The 20,884-nt window shown below is 57.5% G+C and overlaps 1 protein-coding gene across 1 annotated transcript; it reads right to left on the reverse strand.

The window, feature by feature from the left end:
- Nucleotides 1-6,634: 6,634 nt before the first annotated feature.
- On the reverse strand, nucleotides 6,635-19,155 carry SHH (sonic hedgehog signaling molecule). The gene is made up of 3 exons (XM_007983598.3): nucleotides 18,515-19,155; nucleotides 13,003-13,264; nucleotides 6,635-10,420 (listed from the first exon to the last, which is right to left on the reverse strand). Exons 1-3 carry the CDS (start codon nucleotides 18,821-18,823, stop codon nucleotides 9,594-9,596), a joined length of 1,398 nt encoding a protein of 465 aa, XP_007981789.1. The 5' UTR covers nucleotides 18,824-19,155; the 3' UTR covers nucleotides 6,635-9,593.
- Between the last annotated feature and the right edge of the window lie 1,729 nt (nucleotides 19,156-20,884).

The raw sequence follows: 20,884 nt of genomic DNA on the forward strand, positions 1-20,884 counted from the left end.
GGCTGCTTAAGACAATGAAAGCCTCCACCCTCTGTCTGGCACACTTGCAGACAGAAGTATTTTTAAACTCATTTCCCTGACCTAAAAAGGGTCTTTTTTGACTGAACACCTAGTCTTTAAGGACTGACACCAGCACTCTGCTTATAAATAGCTTTGATTGCCTGCCAGGAGGGTCGCTGTGGCTGCTGTGGTGTTCAGGGACAGCTTGGGCCTTTGCAGGTGTCTGGGGACTTAGGGTCACCTCCTGCCTATGGCCCCAGCATGGAGGATCACATGGAGTTATTTTAAATTACAGAACTGGGAAGAGGTGCCAGGGTTGGGGCATGTTGTCAGCTGGCATTCTGTCGACCATGCCCAGGCAGGTGGCTGAGACCCCCCATCTCACAGCGGCCTCCTTGCCCTCACCCTGGCTGCTGTTCACCAAGGCTGCCTGGGTACCTTAGCACGGGGATGTGAGGGGCTGTGTGAGAGGGAGGGATTCAGGAGGGGGGTGTGGGCAGGACCAGAGACCCACAGTGGCCTATGATGCCTTGGATGGGATCCTGGGTCTGTGCATTTTAAAATTAGTTCATCATCTTGTATTCTGGAAGTGTGTTCCTTATATTGAACTAGGAAAATATAGCAAATAGAACAAATCTGCCTGTTATTTTTTTAAGTTAACTGAAATCCAGCCAGGCACAGTGACTCACACCTGTAATCCCAGCACTTTGGGAGGCTGAGGTGGGCGGATCACCTGAGGTCAGGAGTTCGAGACAAGCCTGGCCAGCGTGGCGAAACCCCATCTCTACTAAAAATACAAAAATTAGCTGGGCATGGTGGCGGACACCTGTAATCTCAGTTATTTGGGAGGCTGAGGCAGGAGAATTTTTGAACCCGGGAGGCGGAGGTTGCAGTGAGCTGAGATCGCACCACTGCACTCCAGCCTGGGCAACAGAGCGAGACTCCATCTCAAAAAAAAACAAAAAACAAAAAAACACAAACATATATATATACACACACACACACACAAACTAAATAAAATAAAAATAAATAAATAAATAAATAAATAAATAAATAAATAAATAAATACATAAAGTTACTGAAACCCCACCACGTGTTGGTGCGCTGCCTAATTCCAGCCAATGCTTCATCTTAGCAACAGCTGAGATCTCTCTGGGCTGCATACAATCTGCCTCTGCCTTGGACCGTTTTGATGCATTGCCTGGGAGCTTTGTACATTCATTTATCTTTTTCCACAGTTGTAATAATTGCCTGATGATTTCAAGCTTTTTTTTTTTTTTGGCTGAGGTCAATTCTCTGGGCAGCATTCTTCCAATCCACCTCGTGGAAGTCCTGGGCACATCTCAGCCACTTCTCTTTCCTTCTTTTTTCTCTTCTCCTGGGGTCTTTCCCTTTTTTGGCTCTCAGCCCCAGAACTCACCTTCCTTCCCTCTTTTACCATACTTCCTGCCTCCTGAAGCCCCAGCCTCATGTATGCTCACAGCCCTCCCAGTGGAGCAAGGAAGGTTCCAGTGTCTAGAACAGAGAGTGAGCTGTGACCAGAGGAGAGGTTGGCAGCGTTGGTACATTCGCTGAGGGGATCTTGGGAGAGGTGCCTGTGGCTCACCCGCCCTGGAAGTGTAGGCTGCGCCTCTGCCCCACTCTGCCTGGCTGGCCGGGTGTCCAGGGCAGGTGCTCCCCATGGAGGGACATCTAGGACTGGGGCTCCCTCACCACTCCCTTCTTTCATTCTTGATGTGGCCCTGGACACAGAGCAGGGACTTTAAAATTACTCCCACAACCCACTAGTGGGTCCTGAAATCAATTAGTTGCCGGCTTGAATAAAGAGATGATACTGTGGTGTAGGGTAAATATTCTTGGCAAACTCTGGCTTTGGTATGACACACGTGTGCAGGTGCTGTGGTGACAGTGTGCGCCCGGGTGTGTGGCCCATCATGCCACACGGTTACTGCACACTCAGCCTGACACGGTTTCTGTACATGTTATAAGCAATCTTCCAGTAGGTTTTTATTTCTGAAAATTTTTTTGTGACAAAGGAGAAAAAGCTGAAAGAGGTGGTTTTTCTTTCAGACACAACCTCAAGGCAGGGCATCCCTGGGGCAGCTGGTCACCACCCAGAGAGTGGGGCTGTCTGTGGCGCTGGGGAGGGCCTCCTATCCCAGGACGGCCAGCCTTGGCCGGGCCCCGGGTCCTCCTGATGCTGGCCCTGCGTCGCCGCCTGCCTGGGTTGGGCTAACCCTAACCCAGCTCCAAGCACTTGCTAGTGGTGACGCAGCCTTTGTGTTTCACCAGCCTGGATTCCAGAAGCGTGTTCCTTAGGGTCAGCAGAAACGCTCCATCTCTTCACCTGGGTTCTCGTATGTTCTAGAACGCTTTCCACCCAGGCTTTGACTACAAGAGGACACCACCCGTCCCTGTTTCAGAGCGAACACTGTTTCTGTCCACGCACCTCTGTCCGGGGGTCGGCGCCCCTCGGCCCGGCTGTCCCATCCCCTCCTCCGCACGCCCAGAGCCCTGGCCTTCCCCGTCTGGCACATGTTAGTCCAGCCTGAGACCTGCTTCTGGAGCTAGAGAGGATGGGCTGGAGGGAAGGGGCTGCTGCAGTGGGTGGGTGGCCCCGGCCGAGTCTGTGCCGCCTCTCCTCCCCGCGAGACCTTGCGCCCGCTCTGAGACCCGCTCTTCCATCTGCACAGAGGGAGTCGTGGTGACAGGATGAGGTTTCCCGTGGAACCCTTAGGACGGCTCTGGGTGCTGGGGACTCGGTCGCTATCAGGGTCAGATGTCAGAGGTGGCCTTTGCCCTCTGCCCTCAGCCAATACTCTTCCTGATTTCCAGATTTTTCTATTTATTTCCTCTCTTGTGCTGACGGCCGGCACCATCCCCTCACATCTCCCACGCCCCTTCCTCCGTGTCTTTGGCTGAGGCCTCCTGCGGGTCCCGGACTCAGGGCGGCCTCTCCGGGCCGGCCCCAGCACCCCGCAGCTGGACTGACCCCTCTGGAGAGGAAGGTGTGTGACCCCCCTGGCTCTCATCTCGCTGCCCCTCCTTGACGCTCCCGTGGGTGGAGGTGGCCTGTAGTCATCTGCCCTCGGTTTGAAGGGACTTGGACGCTCGAATCCTTAAGGGCTCACCTGGGCTGTCGGACCTCGGCCCAGGGCTGCGGCCCCGCGGCCGCCGCCTGCGCTTCCCCGACGCGAGCACCAGAGGGCGCCCAGACTCCACCAGGGCAGCGCGGGGACGGCTCCCTCCAGCCACCGCTCCCTCCAGCCCCGGGACCCAAGTCCCAGGCTCCCTCCAGCCCCGGGACCCCGGCTCCCCGCATCCCCGAGTCCACGGCTTCCCCCAGCCCACGGACTCCGGCTCCCCCCAGCCCCCGACCCGCGGCTCCCCCAAGCCCCAAGCCCCCAAATTCACGGTTCCCTCCAGCCCCAGGACCCCGGCTCCCCACAGCCCCGGGACCCCAGATTCCCCCAGCCCCCAGACCTCGGCTCCCCCCAGCCTCCGACCCGTGGCTCCCCTCAGCCCCCAGCCCCCAGACCTCGGCTCCCCCCAGCCTCCGACCTGTGGCTCCCCTCAGCCCCAGGCCCCAAGTTCACGGCTGCCCCCAGCCCCAGGTCCACGGTTTCCTTCAGCCCTGGGACCCCAGCTCCCCCCAGCCCCAGGTCCACGGTTTCCTCCAGCCCCGGGCCCCAAGTCCACGGCTCCTTCCAGCCTCGGGATCCCAGTTTCCCCCCCAGCCCCTGGACCTTAGCTCCTCCCAGCCCCCGACGCGTGGCTCTCCCCAACCCCAGGCCCCAAGTCCACGGATCCCTCCAGTCCCGGGACCCCGGCTCCTCCCAGCCCCAGGTCCACGGCTCCCTTCAGCCCGGGCCCCAAGTCCACGGCTCCTTCCAGCCCGGGACCCCAGCTCTCCCTAGCCCCGGGACCCCGGCTTCCCCCACTCCCGGTCTCCAAGTCCTCGGCTCCCCACAGCTCCGGAACCCACGGCTCCCCATAGCCCCGGGCCTCCAATCAGCGCCTCCTCACAGCCCTGGGACCCTAGCTCCCCCAAGTCCAGGGCCCACAGCTCCCCACAGCCCCGGACCCCGGCTCCCCCCAGACCCGGGACACTTCTGGAGAAGAAGTCAGGAGCTGGTCCAATGGCAGGTGCCATCTGCACCCAGCACCCCGCAATCCTGGAGAGAGCATGGAGGTGCAGGGAGAGGAGAGAGCCCGGACATGAGTGGGTAAAGTCCCCAGACGCCCACGCTGTGCTGCCAGTGCCTTTTACACGCGGAGGCTGTGGGGGCTGAAAGACGACCGGGAGCCCCGGCTTGACCAGGGCTGGAGAGGAGAGCACCGGCCTGCATTCCTCGGAAGCCGAGTTGGAACTGTAGAAGGAGCCTCCTGCTGCAGTCTGCTGGTGTTCGGTGCAGATCCAAACCATGGATGGGCTCCAGGGCACGCCCGGGAGGGGCGGCTGCTTCTCTCCCGGGTGGTGCTGGTCGCTCTGCAGCTCGGCCCTGGGGGAGCCAGGCCCACGACAGTGCCCCAGTCGGAATCTTTGGGAGGTGGGACCTGGACACTGGGCCAAGGCTCACCCTCTGAGGCCCCAGGCACGGGAGGGAAGATTGTCCTGTCCCTTGCCACTCACAGAATAGTAAGAAGAACAGCAGCCCTAAGAATGGCGCGCAGTGGAGTAAACACGGGCAGGTTCAACCGTGCCTTGACTTCCCAGGCTGCGCAGAGACTCTGACCCTCTTTCTGAAATGGTAGGGCCCACATTGTCCTCTCCACAGTCCCATTCCTCTGTGGAGGCTCCTGGCCGGTGGGGCCTGCCTGCCAGAGGGCCGCCTGGGCCATCAGAGCGCAGAGTTCTGGCCAGAGGCCTTCAGCTGGGATTCTGAGACCTAAGCCATGGGGTGAACAGACGCTTAAGGGGTGGGGCCTTAACGCTGCTCGCAGAGGCAATGGGTTTATTTTGCTGTCTTTAGGTTGCAGGGTTCTAAGGCAAATCCTTACGTTAACCTCAGATCTGGAGGAAGGAGCTTTCCCAGGTGCAATGGGCTTTGCTGTCCACCTCCCCCGGAAGCAAACGCTTGGGCCCTCACCTGGGATGGAGGATTCCATCCAGGCATCAATTCTGTGTGGGGGGAGTTTTTTCCTTTGATTCCTGGCGTAATCTGTCATCTACTCTATCTTCAGTTTTCCGACGTTCAACCCTCTTTTTTCAACCTCTTTACCCCATCTGAAAACACAGCTACCCTCATTTCCAAACCAAAGATAGCCGTTAAATTGCAACCCTCCATACCACTTTCATGCCTCCCTCTTCATTAAGAGGACCCAGTGCTTGTTTATAGAGTGAAATGTGAAAAAAATTTTGTTCTTAATTTGAGAAAATTAAGCTCAGCCAAAAAAAAAAAAAAAGAAACTCATCTCCAAATCCAGACTTACTGTTTTCTCACTATGGTGTGATCTGCACAGATGAAAAGAGTAACACCCGTGCGGCTTCTGCTAACTGCTCTGGGGACTCCGCAGGCTGTGTCTGGGCCCCGCCTCTCCTGCACAGGGTGTGCCTCACACACACTTGATCAGCATCGAAGGGTGCTGTTGCCCTGCCAGGCAGACATGGCTGCCTCCGGGGTCTTCCCGGACTTGTTAACCTCCCGAGGCCCCTATGGCTCTCAGGAAGAAGCAGGAGTGGGTGGGCAATTCTAATTGAATTCTAATTGAGAAATACGCTGCGATGGTAGACAGGCCACTGTGTTCCAACTCCTGTCCTCAGCCCCCAGCCCCTATGCCAAGCTTGATTTCAATCCAAAATCCTCGAAAGAGGGTTGGCAAACTTGGGCAGAGAGCCAGAGAGTAAACACCAGGCCGTGCGGGATGGGTGGTTTCTGTTGCTTTCCTCTGGGCTAGTGGAGAAGCTACTCCAGACAATACGTGAGTGAGTGTGGGTGTGTTTCAATAAAACTTTATGGATGGACACTGAAATTCGGGTTTCACGGAATTGTCACATCGAGGAATAGCAGTCTTCGTTAGATTTTTTGTTTTTAAACATTAAAAAATGTAAAAACAGTCTCAGCCCAGGGGCTATGTGAAAACAGGCCTCAGACCAGATTTGTCCCAGAGGCCAAAATTTGCCTAGCTCTGTCCTAGAACAGAAATCCCAGGGAGTGCCCAGAAACGGCAGGGTTCACGAAGGGTTTTGTGACTCCTTTTCAAGAAGTCACACGGAAGTCACTTCCTGGGTTTCTCAGCCTCCTGGAGTGGATCACCATCCGAAAAGCCAGAGCGGTTGCGCTGAGGAAGAACTGGCTCCCTGCAGGCCCGCTTGCCTCCCCGGCAGGTGCTCCGCTGCTTTCTTGCCAAATCTTGCAACTGACCAGCATTCCCTGCATGTCTGCCCCATGTTTCCCCTGTGGGTGTGATGCTGACAGCTCTGTCAACTCCCTCAGACAGTGGTGTCATGTGCCTGCCTCCTTGCACCAGTAAAAAGTCCCAAAGCCTGACCAATCCCACCCATTGAGAGAACGGAGTCTACACACTCAATGAGAATTTCCTTCACATTCCCAGCACTACCTCGTGGAAGACGATGAGAAACACAGATGACAGTTTGGGAGCGGGTTCTGCCACATCACAGACACTGAAGAGAGTCTCTGTAATTTCTTTAATTATTCAAACAATAGAGCACAAAGATAACAGTTTCAAGTACATTCTGATACACGTTTTGACAGGAATAGATATGCATTTAGTCATGAGGGAGGCTGGCAGCAACCACCAAGCGTACATTTTGCACAAACTCTTGGCTCCGTCAACCCTGAATGCGAAGTGGGCCCCTCGTCCTGGCGGGGCTGGGCTGCACCCTCTTGATGCCCTCTACCTAGTTTCTCTAAGCAGTGGTTTCCTTTCCTTGCCTGTGAAAAAGAGAATTTTAAATATAAAGCAGTGGACGGATCTTAAGAAGACAGACCAGGAGGGCTGGGGACAACACCCAGCAGCATGGACACCGCCACCGGGCCTGTCCAGGAGGCAGTGCCACCCAGCAGTCAGGATTTCCCATCTGGGTGAGGGTCTGCTCCAAGGTGCCGCAGTCACCAGCAGAGCTGCACCATGGCCTCAGGCACCTTGGGGCTTGGTCAATGACTGGCTTCTCTCTGACCATCTGGGCCACACGGCCACATTGCCAGGTCTGTCCACACAGCCAGAGGAGCTGCTGTGCCCAGTGCTTCTGGGTTCACTTTTGACTGACTTGAAATTATACCGAACTGTCAAAAGAACAGAAACCATCACACTTCCTCCGAGATTGTAAACATCAGCCTGGAACCTGCTGACTACCTAGAACACCAAAGAAAAGTCTTTCACAGAAAATGGCTGAGGACTGCTCCTGCACAGAGGGCCCGGCCCTGTGGAGGCTCCAGAGGCCCTGTGCCATCCACCTGGGCACACAGCCTCCCCGGAAGGCCCCTCAAGGGCAGACCCTCAGCAGAGCAAACCTTCAGGGACTGGTCCCAGCCTCAGGAGCGAGCCCCTGCCAGGTGGGGCTGAAGTCTGTTCACTCCCACTCCCTAAGCCTGGACCACCTTCCACACAGGCTCCAGCTGCTAGGAGGCCCCGAGCTCATGCAGCACCACCCTTCCAAGGCTCAGCCTGCTCAGATAATTTAGCCCAAAGCACAAAGCATGGCAGACATCTTCTGTAAGCCAAAGAACTGGTAGTAGTCCTCCACCTGGGACCCTGACAACCGCCAAGGGCAGAGACCCTCTTGGCCTCCAAGGCAGCATGAAGCATGGAAGGACCTTCCCCAGCCCAGTACCCACAGCAGCATGCTCACTCAACAGGGATCAAAGTCCACGCCTGACCGCCATGTCACACAGACAACCAGTATAGCCTGAGGACCTCAACAGCAGCCCCGACATTCCAGCGACTGGCCCATGCCACTGTGGGCTTGCCACTCGGATTTAAGAGGACCCTCAAGAAAAGAGGATAGAGCTTCAGAGAAGATCAAACCTGGTCCTCTTTTCTAAGGATGCTTTCTGGAAGGGGCACGACAGGACCTCAGAAAGCAGCAATGAGCCTCTTCCCTACGGATCACAGACAGCACGAACAGGGTCAGGCCAGGGGTCTGCCCAGCAACCACACACAGGAGTCCTAGGAGAAGGTTCTCGGTGGCCGTCTCCAGGCCACCTCCTCTGGGCTTACACATTAGGCTTTGCTAGTTAAGGGGTGGGGTTAGGGGGACAGCACAGTCCCCACGGGTGGCACCCCCAACCTTTGGGAGCGTAGGAAGAGCGTCACACAATAAATACAAACAGAGCTGAGGTTTCTCCAGCCATGAGAAGAAAGAAGTTCGTTTGTGTGCCTACTTTGGTTACCTAAGTCAGTCAGTCTGAGTTCACAGTATAAGCAACACATCTAAATAGAATATTGGGAGCGCCTGTGAGCACTGGGTTTCCCAAGCAAAGAAGCCAAAAAAAAAAAAAAGAAAAAAGAAAAAGAAAAAGGGCTGCAACAGGGATTCTTAGTTATTAGATACTAAGCGGTCTGTGCATGGCACATTTTATTTCTATAAAACTATTACAAAATATTCAAAAATACATTTTAGTAAATTTACAGCAGTTATTTCTCAATTTATTAATGCAAAAACATCCTTTTGTTTTCTCTGTACAAACTGCAGGCTCCATCCTTGTGGGCTCATCACTATGTGCGCTTTTAAAAAATATTATTTTCTAATAAATTCTTTGAAGTTAAAAATAACAGAGTTCTTCCAGTTTGTCAAAAAAAAAAAAAAAAGAAAAAGAAAAGAAAAGAAAAAGAAAAAAAAAGCAAAGCAAAGAAAAGTGTGTGTTGTGTGTGTGTAACAGTCTTGGCTTCCAAGAATGTGGCAAAATGGTGAATACAAAGGGAATATGAAACCATAAAGACAACAGAGGAGATGGCTGTTACATCGGAAACTAGTTAAATTAAAATAATATATTTTCATATTTTACACTATTTCAAAAATGAAATGTAATTCAGTTAAGTATTGATCTCTCAAAAAATCTAATTTACAATTCTGTGTATAAAAATATAATTTGTGGACCCCCATGAAGCACGTTTGAGTTTGCACTTGCTGAGAAGCAGGAGACGGAAGGGAGGGATGGCAGGGACAGAGGTTTGCTTTCTGACAGCCGGGACGAGGGACATGTAGAAAAATAGACTCTGAGCAGGTTGCTTGGCCTCACAAAATAATCTTTCCCCCGTGAGTACAGTTCACATGATCATAATAAATTATCCAAGAAACAAACTATTTAAGGCTCTTGAAGGTCCGGTTCATATTATTTAAAACATCTATGATACCAAATAAATAGCCAGGAGAGGAGGAAAAAATAACCAAAATAAAACAATAACCAAAAAATTCAAAAAATATATATCAACTAAACACAACAACAAAACTTCCCGGGGTCCTTGTTTCCTTAGAGTCTACTTTGGACTGTCCTACTTTATTATTATTATTATTATTATTATTATAACTCAGTCTGGTTCGTGCGCCTTTTCCGAGTGTCTTTTTGCTTTGCGTTGCTGTTGCTGCCCCGCCCCGCCCCCTCCCGCGCCCCTCCCCGGGCCCCCCAGCTTCAGCTGGCCTTGACCGCCATGCCCAGCGGGTGCAGGGCCTCGCTGTCCAGGAGCCAGGTGCCTATTTGGTAGAGCAGCTGCGAGTACCAGTGGATGCCCGCGGTGGCCCCCGCACCCGTAGCGTCGGCTGCACCTGGCGCAGGCGGGGGCACTCGGCTGCCGCCGCCCCCGTGGTCCCCACCGCCGCTGTCCCCGCCGCGGTCCGTGCGCGCGGGCGCCAGTGCAGCCAGGAGCGCGTGCGCCAGGCGGAAAGGCGCGAAGGCCCGGTGCGCCCAGCCGTGCTCCTCGATGACGGCGTAGCACGAGGCCAGCACCCGGTTGATGAGGATGGTGCCCTGGGCCGTGAGCGGCGCGTAGGCGCCCGCGGCCTCCTCGCGTAGGGTCACGCTGTGTACAGCGGCGGGCAGGAGCCGGCGGTCCCCGTCGCGCTCGGCCACCACATACACGCGCTGGCCCGGGCGCACGCGGCTGGCGAACAGCGCCCGATGCCCCAGTGCGCCTTCGAAAGGCGGCCCCGCGCCTGAGAACGCCTCGGGCTCCGCGGCGGCAGAGTCGTTGTGCGGCGCCACGAAGAGCAGGTGCGCGGCGGTGAGCAGCAGGCGCTCGCGCGGCTCCCGGGTCTCGATCACATAGAAGACCTTCTTGGCGCCGTCGTCGCGGTCCAGGAAAGTGAGGAAGTCGCTGTAGAGTAGCCGGCCCTGGTCGTCCGCCGCCAGCACGCGGTCCCCGGGGCGCAGGTCCTTTACCAGCTTGGTGCCGCCCTGCTCCAGGTGCACAGTGGCCGAGCCCGGGAAGCAGCCGCCCGATTTGGCCGCCACCGAGTTCTCTGCGGGTGAGGAGAAGGGAGAGAAGAGAGGACAGGGCATTGAGTTCCGAGAGGGAGGCGCGTCTCGGGGAGGAGGGCGCACGCTTGGTGCCAGCGCGCCTAGGCTAGGGATGCGCTCAGCGCTGGGCGGGGCGATTGATTCCAGGTGGGTCCCGCACAGACCTCCCTCCCCCAACCCCACCGCCCCAGGGACAGGATTCCGACGCAGGCACATTCCTTAACAACTCTCTAAGTCTGCGCTGGCTGTGACAGAGGTTGGCTGGCGTTTCCTGCAGAGGCCGGTGACACTCCTTCCTTCCGCCTTCCTCCAACCCCACCCCCAGCTCCGCACACACCCCGCCTCGCCGCGAATCCATCCAGAGGGTGTTTGCTCTGCACTTGGATTCCTCTGGAAGCCTCCTTGAGCTCCCGCGGGCGCCGGGCGCACCCTCCTTCCCTCCCGCCCCGGCGCGGGGCGCGGCGCCTGCTCGCGCGCTCAGCACCCGGGCTGCGCGGCGGAAACCCCTGGCCCGCCGACCCGCCAGCCCTCAGCACCCTGCCGCGCCTCGGCGTGGGCCTGCGGAGGGGCGGGGGCGGGGAGTGAAAAATAGCTGCAGTAGTTGTAGCAACTGGACAAACATTCCAGAGATTGGCCGAGGTGTGAAAATCCGAGGCTTGTGTGGATTTTCTAATTAAAATCCAATAAAGGGCCCAGCATTGTCATTGTGATTTCTGGGATAAACAGGAGACACTCTTGGAAGCGGACACTTCCATTTTCTCCCCTCCCTTTTCTCAGCTCACTCTCTCCCCAGCTCGCGGGCCTCCCCCTCCCTATTTGCTCAGGTGCAAACCCCCCCGTGTGCAATTCACAAGCACTATTTGCACAGCCAGGCCTCTCTTCCAAGCACTCAAGATGTGTATTTGAATTTTAAATGGCGGGGCCTGTTCGGAGCGCTGGAAGCTCCGAGTCTCAAGGCCCCTTGACTACCCGCTTTCTCGAGCCCTCTGTCGCTCTCTGAGGCTCACTGTCCCGAGGACAATAATTGAAGTTGGGGCGGAGCGCAGGGGGCCGGGGAGGAGGGCGGGGAGGGCCGTCTTCTTTGCATTCCAATCTCTGGGATCATGCTTTTTGCAAATAGAGATTGCCAGAAAGAATCTTCCTGCTGGAATTACAGGGGGCTTTTAATCTTCTCATCGGTTTCTCCGGCATGAAGTGCGGGGCTGGCCGTTGGAGGCCCTCCGTAGCCCCCCGGAATGCGACCCCGGGCGCTGGCTAGCCCGAGTCGTCGAGTCGCACGGCCTGGCTTGACACGCTGCGCCCCGCGCCCCCGCCCGTGTGCGCAGAATGCCAATGAGCGGCTCCCGCGCCGCGGCTCTGCTCTCCCGGCGCGATCCGGCGGATGGATTAGCGCTGCTCACTTGGGAGGAGGCCTCCGGAGACCTCCGCTAGGGGGACCCCGAGGGCAGGGAGCCGGGGAGGAGGTTTTGCGCAGGGAGCGCCCTGGGCCCAGGGGCCGCCGCCGAGGCCGCGAGGTGGGGGTGCCGCCTCCTGCCTCCCTGCGGCCGGGAGCTCTCTGGGCCGCACACCCGCCCCTGTCGCCCCCGCTCCACGCCTTTGCTTTCTGTGGGGACGAGAAGCCACGCTTGCCTTTACCTACAAGTGTGCCTTGACACCTTTAAAGTGTTTTCCTACTAACATATTGCCATTAACTTGGAATTTAGGAGACAAGTAGGGAAACCTGGAAGGGGGGTGAGGAAGGCAGAGTTTCCCCGAAATTCACCGTGAATGGCTTTCCTAAACGTGCCAATTTATGCGGGCGGAGGAGAGCGTTGTGCACACAGCCCCAGGCCGGAGGTTCGCGTGCGCGCGATGGCGCCTCCTCTACGGCTGTTCCTCGCCAGCAACAGCGTGTGGCGTTGCAGGCCCAGAGAAGGCAGCCTCACGCCGACTCGGGCCGGCTTTCCGGGACTTGCCCGCCGCCCAGGGCGTCCCAGCCCGGCTCCCAATAGGAACGCAGGCTTCGGGCGCGCGGTCTCCAGATGCTGGAGGTGGTTACCCCTGGGTTTACTGCCGCCCACCAGGCCTCTCCCCAAAGGCTCAGCGAGTGAGCGAAGGCAGCTTAGGATCCACGGGCGCCCGGCGGGGAGGAGCCAGGACGCGGGCTCCGGGGCAGGACAGACGCCCCTGCGCTTGGGACAGCCGGTGGGGGCAGTTGGTTCTTAAGCCCTAAACGAGAGGAAGGAGCTCGCCCAGACCTGGTTAACCACGCAGTGCTGCCTTCCCTCGCCTGGAAAGGCCTAGCGCCCCTCCCCCAGTCACGCTTTCCCACCCCCTGCAGTGGGGGCTCCAGAAGCGGGCAGGAAGCCACAGGACCCCACCTCGGGTCATGGAGAACCCTGGGCTCTGTGGCCTCAAAGGTAGGGGTGCGTTCGAGGGGCCGGCACCTCACAGGGCAGGTTCCCACCGCGGAAACACAGTCATCGCCCAGTGCCCCTGCTCCTGGCCCTCAGCCTCCCCCCAGGTTTCTTTTTCCCTTGAATTAAGCCAGGGGTCTGCCAGTGGCCTTCTGTGGGGGCGGATCCGGGGTCCAGGGCCAGCTTACCTGCTTTCACCGAGCAGTGGATGTGCGCCTTGGACTCGTAGTACACCCAGTCGAAGCCGGCCTCCACCGCCAGGCGGGCCAGCATGCCGTACTTGCTGCGGTCGCGGTCGGACGTGGTGATGTCCACTGCGCGGCCCTCGTAGTGCAGAGACTCCTCTGAGTGGTGGCCATCCTCGTCCCAGCCCTCGGTCACCCGCAGTTTCACTCCTGGCCACTGGTTCATCACCGAAATGGCCAAAGCGTTCAACTTGTCCTTACACCTCTGCGAAGACAAGGGGACCCCCACCGACGGACACGTTACCCTGGGCGGCCTCCACCCCTCCCAGCCCCTCCGTCAGCCTGCCCTGCCCAGTCTCAAGGCGCGAGGGCCATGCGGAGAGGTGGGGAGACGGGAAGTTGGAACGGCCCAAACACACGGAAGAGCTGAGCCCCGGGCTGGGGAAGAGGGGCAGCATTTGCGGAGGAGCATGGAGGAGCACGTCCTCTTAGAGTAGAGCTGGGGGCCTTTCTCCAGGTCCTGAAACAGCCGATGCTCCTAGCGGGGCCTAAGAAGCAAATAAAGTTTCTCTGAAACAAGTGACCTGCATGATTCGGACATCAACTCCGGGACCCTCCAGGGGCACCTTCTGTGATACCCGCCCGCCCCCACGTTGCCCTCCACTTCCAGCCCCCCCTTCTGCGGCCCCTTTCTCCACCTGCGAAGGCTCCACCTTCTCTCCGTGTAGAATCCCTCACAGCAGGCCTGACAGATACCTGGGTGCAAGTTCCCAGAAATAAAGAAAAATGCACTGCGCGTTTCTTTGAGAATTGAAGGCCTTGCATTTATTTGCCTCAGGCCCTAACCCTATCCGAGGCAGAGGGGAGGCCAGAAGCCGCTGGCGGGGCTGCAGGGTGGTCGGGAGCCTAGGTGGAAGGCGGCTAGGTGAGTTACCACTTGCAGCACGGGCTGGGGCCGGGACAGACATTCTTTATCTGGACAGCCACATTCTTTTTGCCCGTGGAACTCTTTTCTGCCTGGCTTTTCTGTGGTCTGATTGTGTTTCTTGTTTTCTTTAACCTGTTCCCTTCCTCCCCTCTTGTTTTCTTGGCCCCAGCATAGAATGGTGTCCAGCAAGTTTGAAGAGCAAACTGAAGAGGTGGAGGGAGGGGGAGGGGTTTGAGAGGAGGGGGAGGGGAGCCAGGAAGGCCTGAGGTCTCCGAGTCCTCCGCCTGGGGAGTCTCCCAGGAAGTTGCCTGGTAGGAATCAGGAAGCACTGACTAGGCAGATGCAGACGGGGTTACCTGACACTCGGATTGTGGGGGTTCCCTTGGGTCACTTTCAGATAAGGATGCGACAGAAAGCAGTTGAATCCACTGTGTGTGTTTGTGGGGACACTGACTTGCTTCCTGGATGTTTATCCTGCTGCTGCTCGTGGGACACGGGATTTACAGAGGGGGAACTGGCACAGATGACGATGGTGGCATCCCCCAAGAAGCTGCGCCAAGTGGAGGCTGAGGGGCAATTTCAAGGTGACTGCTGCAGAGGGCGGGGCTGACCTCTAACCTCCTCCAGTCTGGAAGGATGCTCTGCTTGGAGTCTGGTTGTCGCGATGGAAGGACAGCTTCTGTCCAGGGCTCTAACTGTAGCGTGGGTGGGGGGACTCTTTCGAGAGGGTGGGGCGAGGACGCTGGCCCCACTGCTGCCGCGCTTTAAGGGGACGTGACAAATTGCGCAACAGGAAAAGTCCTGTGTATCTGGCAGCAATAAAAACCAGTAATATGGTTGTAGAGTTAAACATACAACAACTGGGGGTGGGGTAGGGCTGGGGGCCGCCCTGGTAACAGGTCAGTGCCTGCAGGTTTCTGGGCCTGCCAGCAGTTAAAGAAAAAAAAGTCGGAAGGGCAGAATTTGAGTGAGGTCATCTTGAGGATTGAACGCGTTTTACATGAAAATCAATCAGTAAACCAGGGTCAGTTTAGAGCTGTGATGTGAGGCCCGTTGCGCGCAGGCGCACACCACCAACACGCACACGGACCCCCCATGCAAGTCCCTCACCCCACCGCAGCTCCCTCCCCTGGGGCTGCGCCGCTGAAGCTTTAAACAGCTTCCCAGGAGGGCAACCAGGGAAAGGGCGGCAGGGTGAGAAGGACCCGGCCCCCAGCTCTGGGAACTGCGCCACTTGGGCAGGCATGGAGGACCCTGGGCAGGGAGACCCCGGCCTAGCCGGGCCGCGACTGGAGGTGGCTGCGGGGGTGAGGGGCGGAGGCCGAGGGTTGCCGGAGTTGGCGCCCCCGCCCCTCGAGCCCTCCCCCGGCCGGGCTCCGTGCGGCCTCGGCTGGCGGCCTCTCCTCCGCCCGCGCTGGGCGGGATTGTCGCAGGCAAAGCCGGGAAGCCCAGGCCGGTTATTAATTCATTGGGTCGTGTGCCGCGAATCAAGCCCGACTCTGTGCAGCCACCGTGAAGCCCAGCAGGGCCGCCGGGGCCGGGCTTTGTGTCGGCTGAGGCCAAGTTGTCCCCCACGCCTGAGCTCCTGCCCACATCCCTGATCTGCGAGCCGCGCCGACTGTCACCGCCAGCAGCCGGTGGGCTTCTCCCAGCGCGGGGGTGGGGGCGTCCCAACCTCAAAACAGCCCCAGCCCCCAAAACGCACCTCTCTCCACTGTCCTTTCCCCAGGCTTGGTGGAACAGCCCCTCCCCAAACCCACACCTGAGCGTCTTTCCTGGCGGCCCCAGAGCGCACAGGAAATCTATTTAGTGTGGCGGCTCGGGACCCTACTCCAGGCTTCAGAGGAGGCCCTCGGGCCTCCTGCCCCCTAGGAACCCCCTGGCCGCCAGCACCCTCGCCTGGCACCCTAGGCCAGCGCGGGGAAAGCGTGTCTGTCTGCGCTTTCCTCTCCCGGGTTAATATTAACCGGCAGCTCCTGCGTTCCAGAACTGCTCTGAAAGTTCCACTGGGGACGATCTCGCCATGGTTGAGGGACTTGGGCGGCAGTCACATTAGAGACCCAGAGACAGGGAGGGAGACAGAAGAGGAGGGCCACGCAGCTGGGGCAGAGCCTAGGTGGTTATTTAAAATGAGGGCGTCCGAGCAGGCTCCCCAAACCTCCCGCGGGCCTGGGGCTCCCCTGCCTCCTCCTTCACCCCGCCCCTGCCCTCAGCACCCGAGCCTCCGCCTTCCCCATCCCTTCCTCCCCCACCCTTAACTCCTGGAATCGGGAGAAGGAAGGTAGGGGAGGGATCAACTGGGGGTACCTCACAGACTGCCAGCCCCTACCCCCCTCGGTTTTAGGGGACCTTTGTGGGGTCTGCCTGATAATCCCGGCCTGGCTCTCCCCACCCAACCCCCACTCGGGCCGTCCTTCCCCCTCCTTTTGTGTTGGGAACGGGAATAGCCACTGCCCAAGGAAAAAAGTATTTGTTTTCGTTTCGTTCGTCTGAGGGAAGTTGACAGAAGGTCAGAAGTTCAAATGCTGCCTGTGCGCGCGGCGGCGAGAGTGGCCGGGCGCGGGGCCGCTGGGCCCTGCGTCCCCGGGCAGGGCGGGCGGGGGTCGTGGGTAGGCCCCCTGTCTGGGGGCTCCGGCTGGGACGCGGAGGCCCAGAGGCCGGGCAGGCGGCGGACTGGGGAGGGGGGCGCGGCCCAGGGCAGGCTGCCGGAGCCCGCGCTGCGCCCTGGTCCCTGCGCGGGCGCCCCCATCTCCGCGCCTCCGCCGCCGGGGTCGCTACCGCGAACCCGGCGCTGCTGTTAGCTCCTGCGTTGCCTGCGCTCCGGCGCGTGGAGCGGCAGAGCCCGGCGGCTCCAGCCCAACCCCGTGCGCACTGAAACCCTAGCCGCGGGGGATCGATAACCCGGGAGTAAGTGGGGCTGCATGCGTCTGCCTCGCTGCGCGGCTCTGCGCGCTTGCAGCTTTGCAGCAGGGCGGCAAGGCCCGAGTCCTGGGAAGGGGTGCGAGCCCAGGACCCCTTCTGCAGGATTGGCCTCCCGCAGACCAGGGCAGAAGCTGACCCACTCTGGCTCTGGGACCTCGGGTGTCCACGCCCCCGCTGCTCTCTCCGCAGCGCCTCCCTCCTATCGGGTTCCAAGGGACCCTGGCAAGTCCCCTCCTCCGCAGGGAGCGAGGGTGACGAGAGGATGGGCGCCCCAGGCTAGCCGGAGAACTCCCTCCAGCCAGCTGCACACACCGGGCACCCCGTGGCCCGTGCAGAGTTAATTGTGGATCGTGCTGCTCTCTGGCACTGGCGCGCGCGTCCACACTCGCGGTCCAGATTTAAGGTGGTCGGAAGCAGATGAGGGAGAACAAGGAAATCAGGACCATTTCCCATTCCTCTCCTTTCCAACAGCTGGAGCAGGCTACCTCGCCTGCTCCTCGCCTTTCTCGGCCCCAAGCAAGCCTGGGAATCGGGTCGGGGAAGCAGGGCGGCCCAGAGGTAGCTCCTCTCTCCCTGCCGTCCGTACCCTCCCCCTGCACTTGCGCCCCGCCAGCGCCACTCCATCAGCCGCTGTGCGCACCTAGCCCTAAAGGTAGGACTTGAATATTTTAATAGGGCAATAAAAAGGATGTTGACCTATATTTGCAAGGAAACCCATTTCTGGCTTCAGTTATACGTGCATGGAGTTTCAGAAAGTAGAATTGGCTGGGAGATTGGCAGCTCAGAAATCTCAAAGGAGGTGGGGAGAGAGAGAGGAATTCATATTTTGCTTAGCTTCCCCTCCCCCCACACTAATATTTATTCTCTCTTAATTCTTATGCAAGCAGGTTGAAAACTAAAGTGATGCAATGCCAATAAGTTCTAAGTCCCTCCCCTAAGGTACCTCGGGCTTGGAAGAAGGAAAGAGCATCCTTAAAGAAATATCAATACATTCACACTCTGATGGGCACAATTGCGGACATGCAATCGCAAAGCCAGCTCTGCGATACAGCCAGGGACCCAGGGACGGGCGGAGTCGCCTCTGGAGCCCCTGCCTTTTGTCAGAACTGCCTCCTGGCTTTTCCAGTTGAGAATTCTTTGGTGGGGAGGTGTAGGGTGGGGGTTGTAGTGGGAAAGAAAACCACAGAGGCGACGGGAAACGTGGGGGCCCTGAGCTCCAATGCCCAAAGCTACGTTCGTTGCACAGTGCCCGGAGGCCACTCCGTGTTTGTGGGAGGGGGATTCCCACCCTCTCCTTCCATTTCCACTCCTGACTTGGAAAGGGCCGACACCCCCCAAGTGAAGGTCTCCCCAAGTTACAAGCCAGGGCAGAAGTAGGATGGGGAAGGCCGTTGTAGCAAGACTCATCAAATCAGGGCCATAATGAACCACGTCTGTTACCGTCCTCACCCCCACCACACCCTAAACTTCTCCAGCTGGACCCTTGACCTCCATTCTCCTCCAGGAACAGGAAGAGATGGGGGGCGGGCAGGTGGGTGGGGAAGAAGTGGGTGAAATCACCTTCCTATCTGCCCGAAGAGCAAACAGAGTTAAGTCTGGAAGTGTTCGGCTTCTCCTAACCCCCTGGGAAGCCACACATTCCACGCCCCGGCGCTGGGTTCCTACCTGAGTCATCAGCCTGTCCGCTCCGGTGTTTTCTTCATCCTTAAATATGATGTCGGGGTTGTAATTGGGGGTGAGTTCCTTAAATCTCTCGGAGTTTCTGGAGATCTTCCCTTCATATCTTCCGCTGGCGCCTAGGGTCTTCTCAGCCACATTGGGGATAAACTGCTTGTAGGCTAAAGGGGTCAGCTTTTTGGGGTGCCGCCTCTTCCCGAACCCCCTGCCCGGTCCGCACGCCAGTCCCGAGCACACCAGCAGCGAGGAGACGAGGACTAGCAGCAGACATCTCGCCAGCAGCAGCATCTCGCCCATGGAACTGATGACTTCCGAGCTGTCCCCGTGCGGGTCCGTGCGCGAGTGCGCGCGGCGGGTGTGTGCGTGTGCGCTCTCTCTTGCGCTCTCCCTTCCTCGCTCCGGCTCGCCCGCTCGCTCGCTCCCTCGCCGGCTGCCTCGCTCTTTCTCTTCCTATATAACCTTGCCCGCTGCGGCTGCGGGGCACTCTCCACCGCTCCCCACCCAGACAGGGGCTGGAATGGCAGGCTGCCGGCCGCTGATAACGGAACACATCGGAGTTGGGTCGCGAGACAGCAATCAAAAGACAAAAAGAGTCTGATTTTAAATGGTAGCAAGCCTGGAGAGCTTGTGAGAGAGGCTGCCTTTAGCACTATATTATAGCTGCCAGGGGCGCATCTGATTGGCCAAAGCCGCACAAGCTTGTCTTCTGATGTTAACCCTGAAGAAGACTACATTTTTTTTTTCTGTTGCTGCTGTTGCTTTATTTTCACCTGAAGGCTTCGAGTTTAAAAAAAAAAATCTTTCCTGAGATAAAGGTGGGCGGGAGGGAGGAGCGCTTGTCTTGTGGAAACAGCAGTTACTCCCGGCTTTGTGTACACCCTTGTGTTTCCCCCTGACTTTGCCTGGAATGGTAGGTGCTTCAGTTAAAACCAACTTAAGTTTTTAAAGGACAGTTTAAACCTCCCCCCCGCCCCAAAGCTTCAGTCGTCAAGCACAGAGCCGTTCACACATTTGAGGGGCACAGCTGCCCAGCTGTTATTTAATTTTTCTTCCCCAGGGACTTTAGAGTGCAGGCTCCTTCTCCCTGCATTTTGAAGAAAGAGGACTGAGCCCCTCCTAAAGACTCAGCCTCTGTGGACCGAGGATAATTATGAGTGACCATAACTTAAAGCACTGGTATTTGAAATGTTTAAGCGCCTTAGAAAAATGTAAAAATAGTGCTCTTTTATTGTGCTTCAATTAATACTTTTTTTTTTTTTTTTTTTTTTGTAGAGCTCTGCAAATGGGATGGAGGCGTGCTCAAGGGCAGGTACAGAGTGAACTGCGGGCGTCAGGGTGGATGGGCAAAGTAGGTCTGGGGGCTGCACCCCAGCACAGAGGAGAGAGTGGGGGTCAGTGTGTGCACTGGGTGTGTGGAGGCCATTGCAGGGTGTGTGGGGGGGCAGGCGAGTGGGCGAAGCTGTACTCACATAACCCCCACGATCGATCAGAGCAAAGTGCAGAACCAGGGATGAGCTGAATGTGGAATTCAGGCTCCTTGCAAAGCTGGCCTTGTGTGGGGGCTCAGCAGGCCACCAGCCTTCAGGCACAGGAGCCACCAGGTCCTAGGGGCTGCAGCCCAAGGGGTCAGGGGCCCTGGGGGAACAGTGTTCTGGTTAATGAGGGGCTTCCTAGGAAGAGGGCACAGTGCCTAGGAGTCGGCAATCTTTGAGTCTATCATCACCTCACTTTTTGCAGAAAAAGTGAAAAAAAAATCTCAAAAGTCCTAATTAAACCAGGAAAATAAAATTTGAAGCTCCCCCCAACACTGCTTTTTTTTTTTTTTTTTTTTTTAACAGATCATGCCCTTCCCCTCCTCATCCCCTATCCCACTCATGTACAATAATTCCTCTAGCACAGGATGAGGGAGTGAGGCTTATTTACGTGGAGGGGAAATCCTGACCCTGAGGAGTCATCAGATGCTGCGAATGGGGCCCTGTGAAGTTAAACCCTCTCCCTTGACCCCAGGCCATTGGAGTGGAGGGGGAGAGGCCCCTTGTGAAGCTCATTCCTCAAACAATGGAAGTTTCCAGAAGTTTCCTTTGCAGATCAACTTCGTGTGTGTGTGGTGGGGGAGAGAAGGAGAGGAGCATCTTAAGATACGTGCCTTGGGCATAAGAGGCTGAATGTTAACAACACTTGGTGGTCTGGGTCCCTTCGGGGAGGTTGACCCAGGCTCCCCATCCCACCTCTCTTTCTTGTTCTTTTCCATGGTTTGTGAAGCATCATGATCCCCGGAGGAGAGCGCCATGTGGGAGCAGCGTCCACTTGACCAGGCCCTGGCAGTCTCCACTGAGTGGAGCTCAGCTGAACACAGGG

This window comes from Chlorocebus sabaeus, chromosome 21 (assembly GCF_047675955.1).
Source record: "Chlorocebus sabaeus isolate Y175 chromosome 21, mChlSab1.0.hap1, whole genome shotgun sequence".
Classification (NCBI taxonomy): Eukaryota; Metazoa; Chordata; class Mammalia; order Primates; family Cercopithecidae; genus Chlorocebus; species Chlorocebus sabaeus.

Coding starts and splice junctions, on each gene's coding strand:
- SHH (XM_007983598.3), bottom strand. CDS start 18,823: ATGGGCGAGATGCTGCTGCTGGCGAGATGTCTGCTGCTAGTCCTCGTC. Junction 13,265..18,514: donor CGGACAGGCTGATGACTCAG/GTAGGAACCCAG, acceptor TTGTCTTCGCAG/AGGTGTAAGGACAAGTTGAA. Junction 10,421..13,002: donor CCACTGCTCGGTGAAAGCAG/GTAAGCTGGCCC, acceptor CCTCACCCGCAG/AGAACTCGGTGGCGGCCAAA.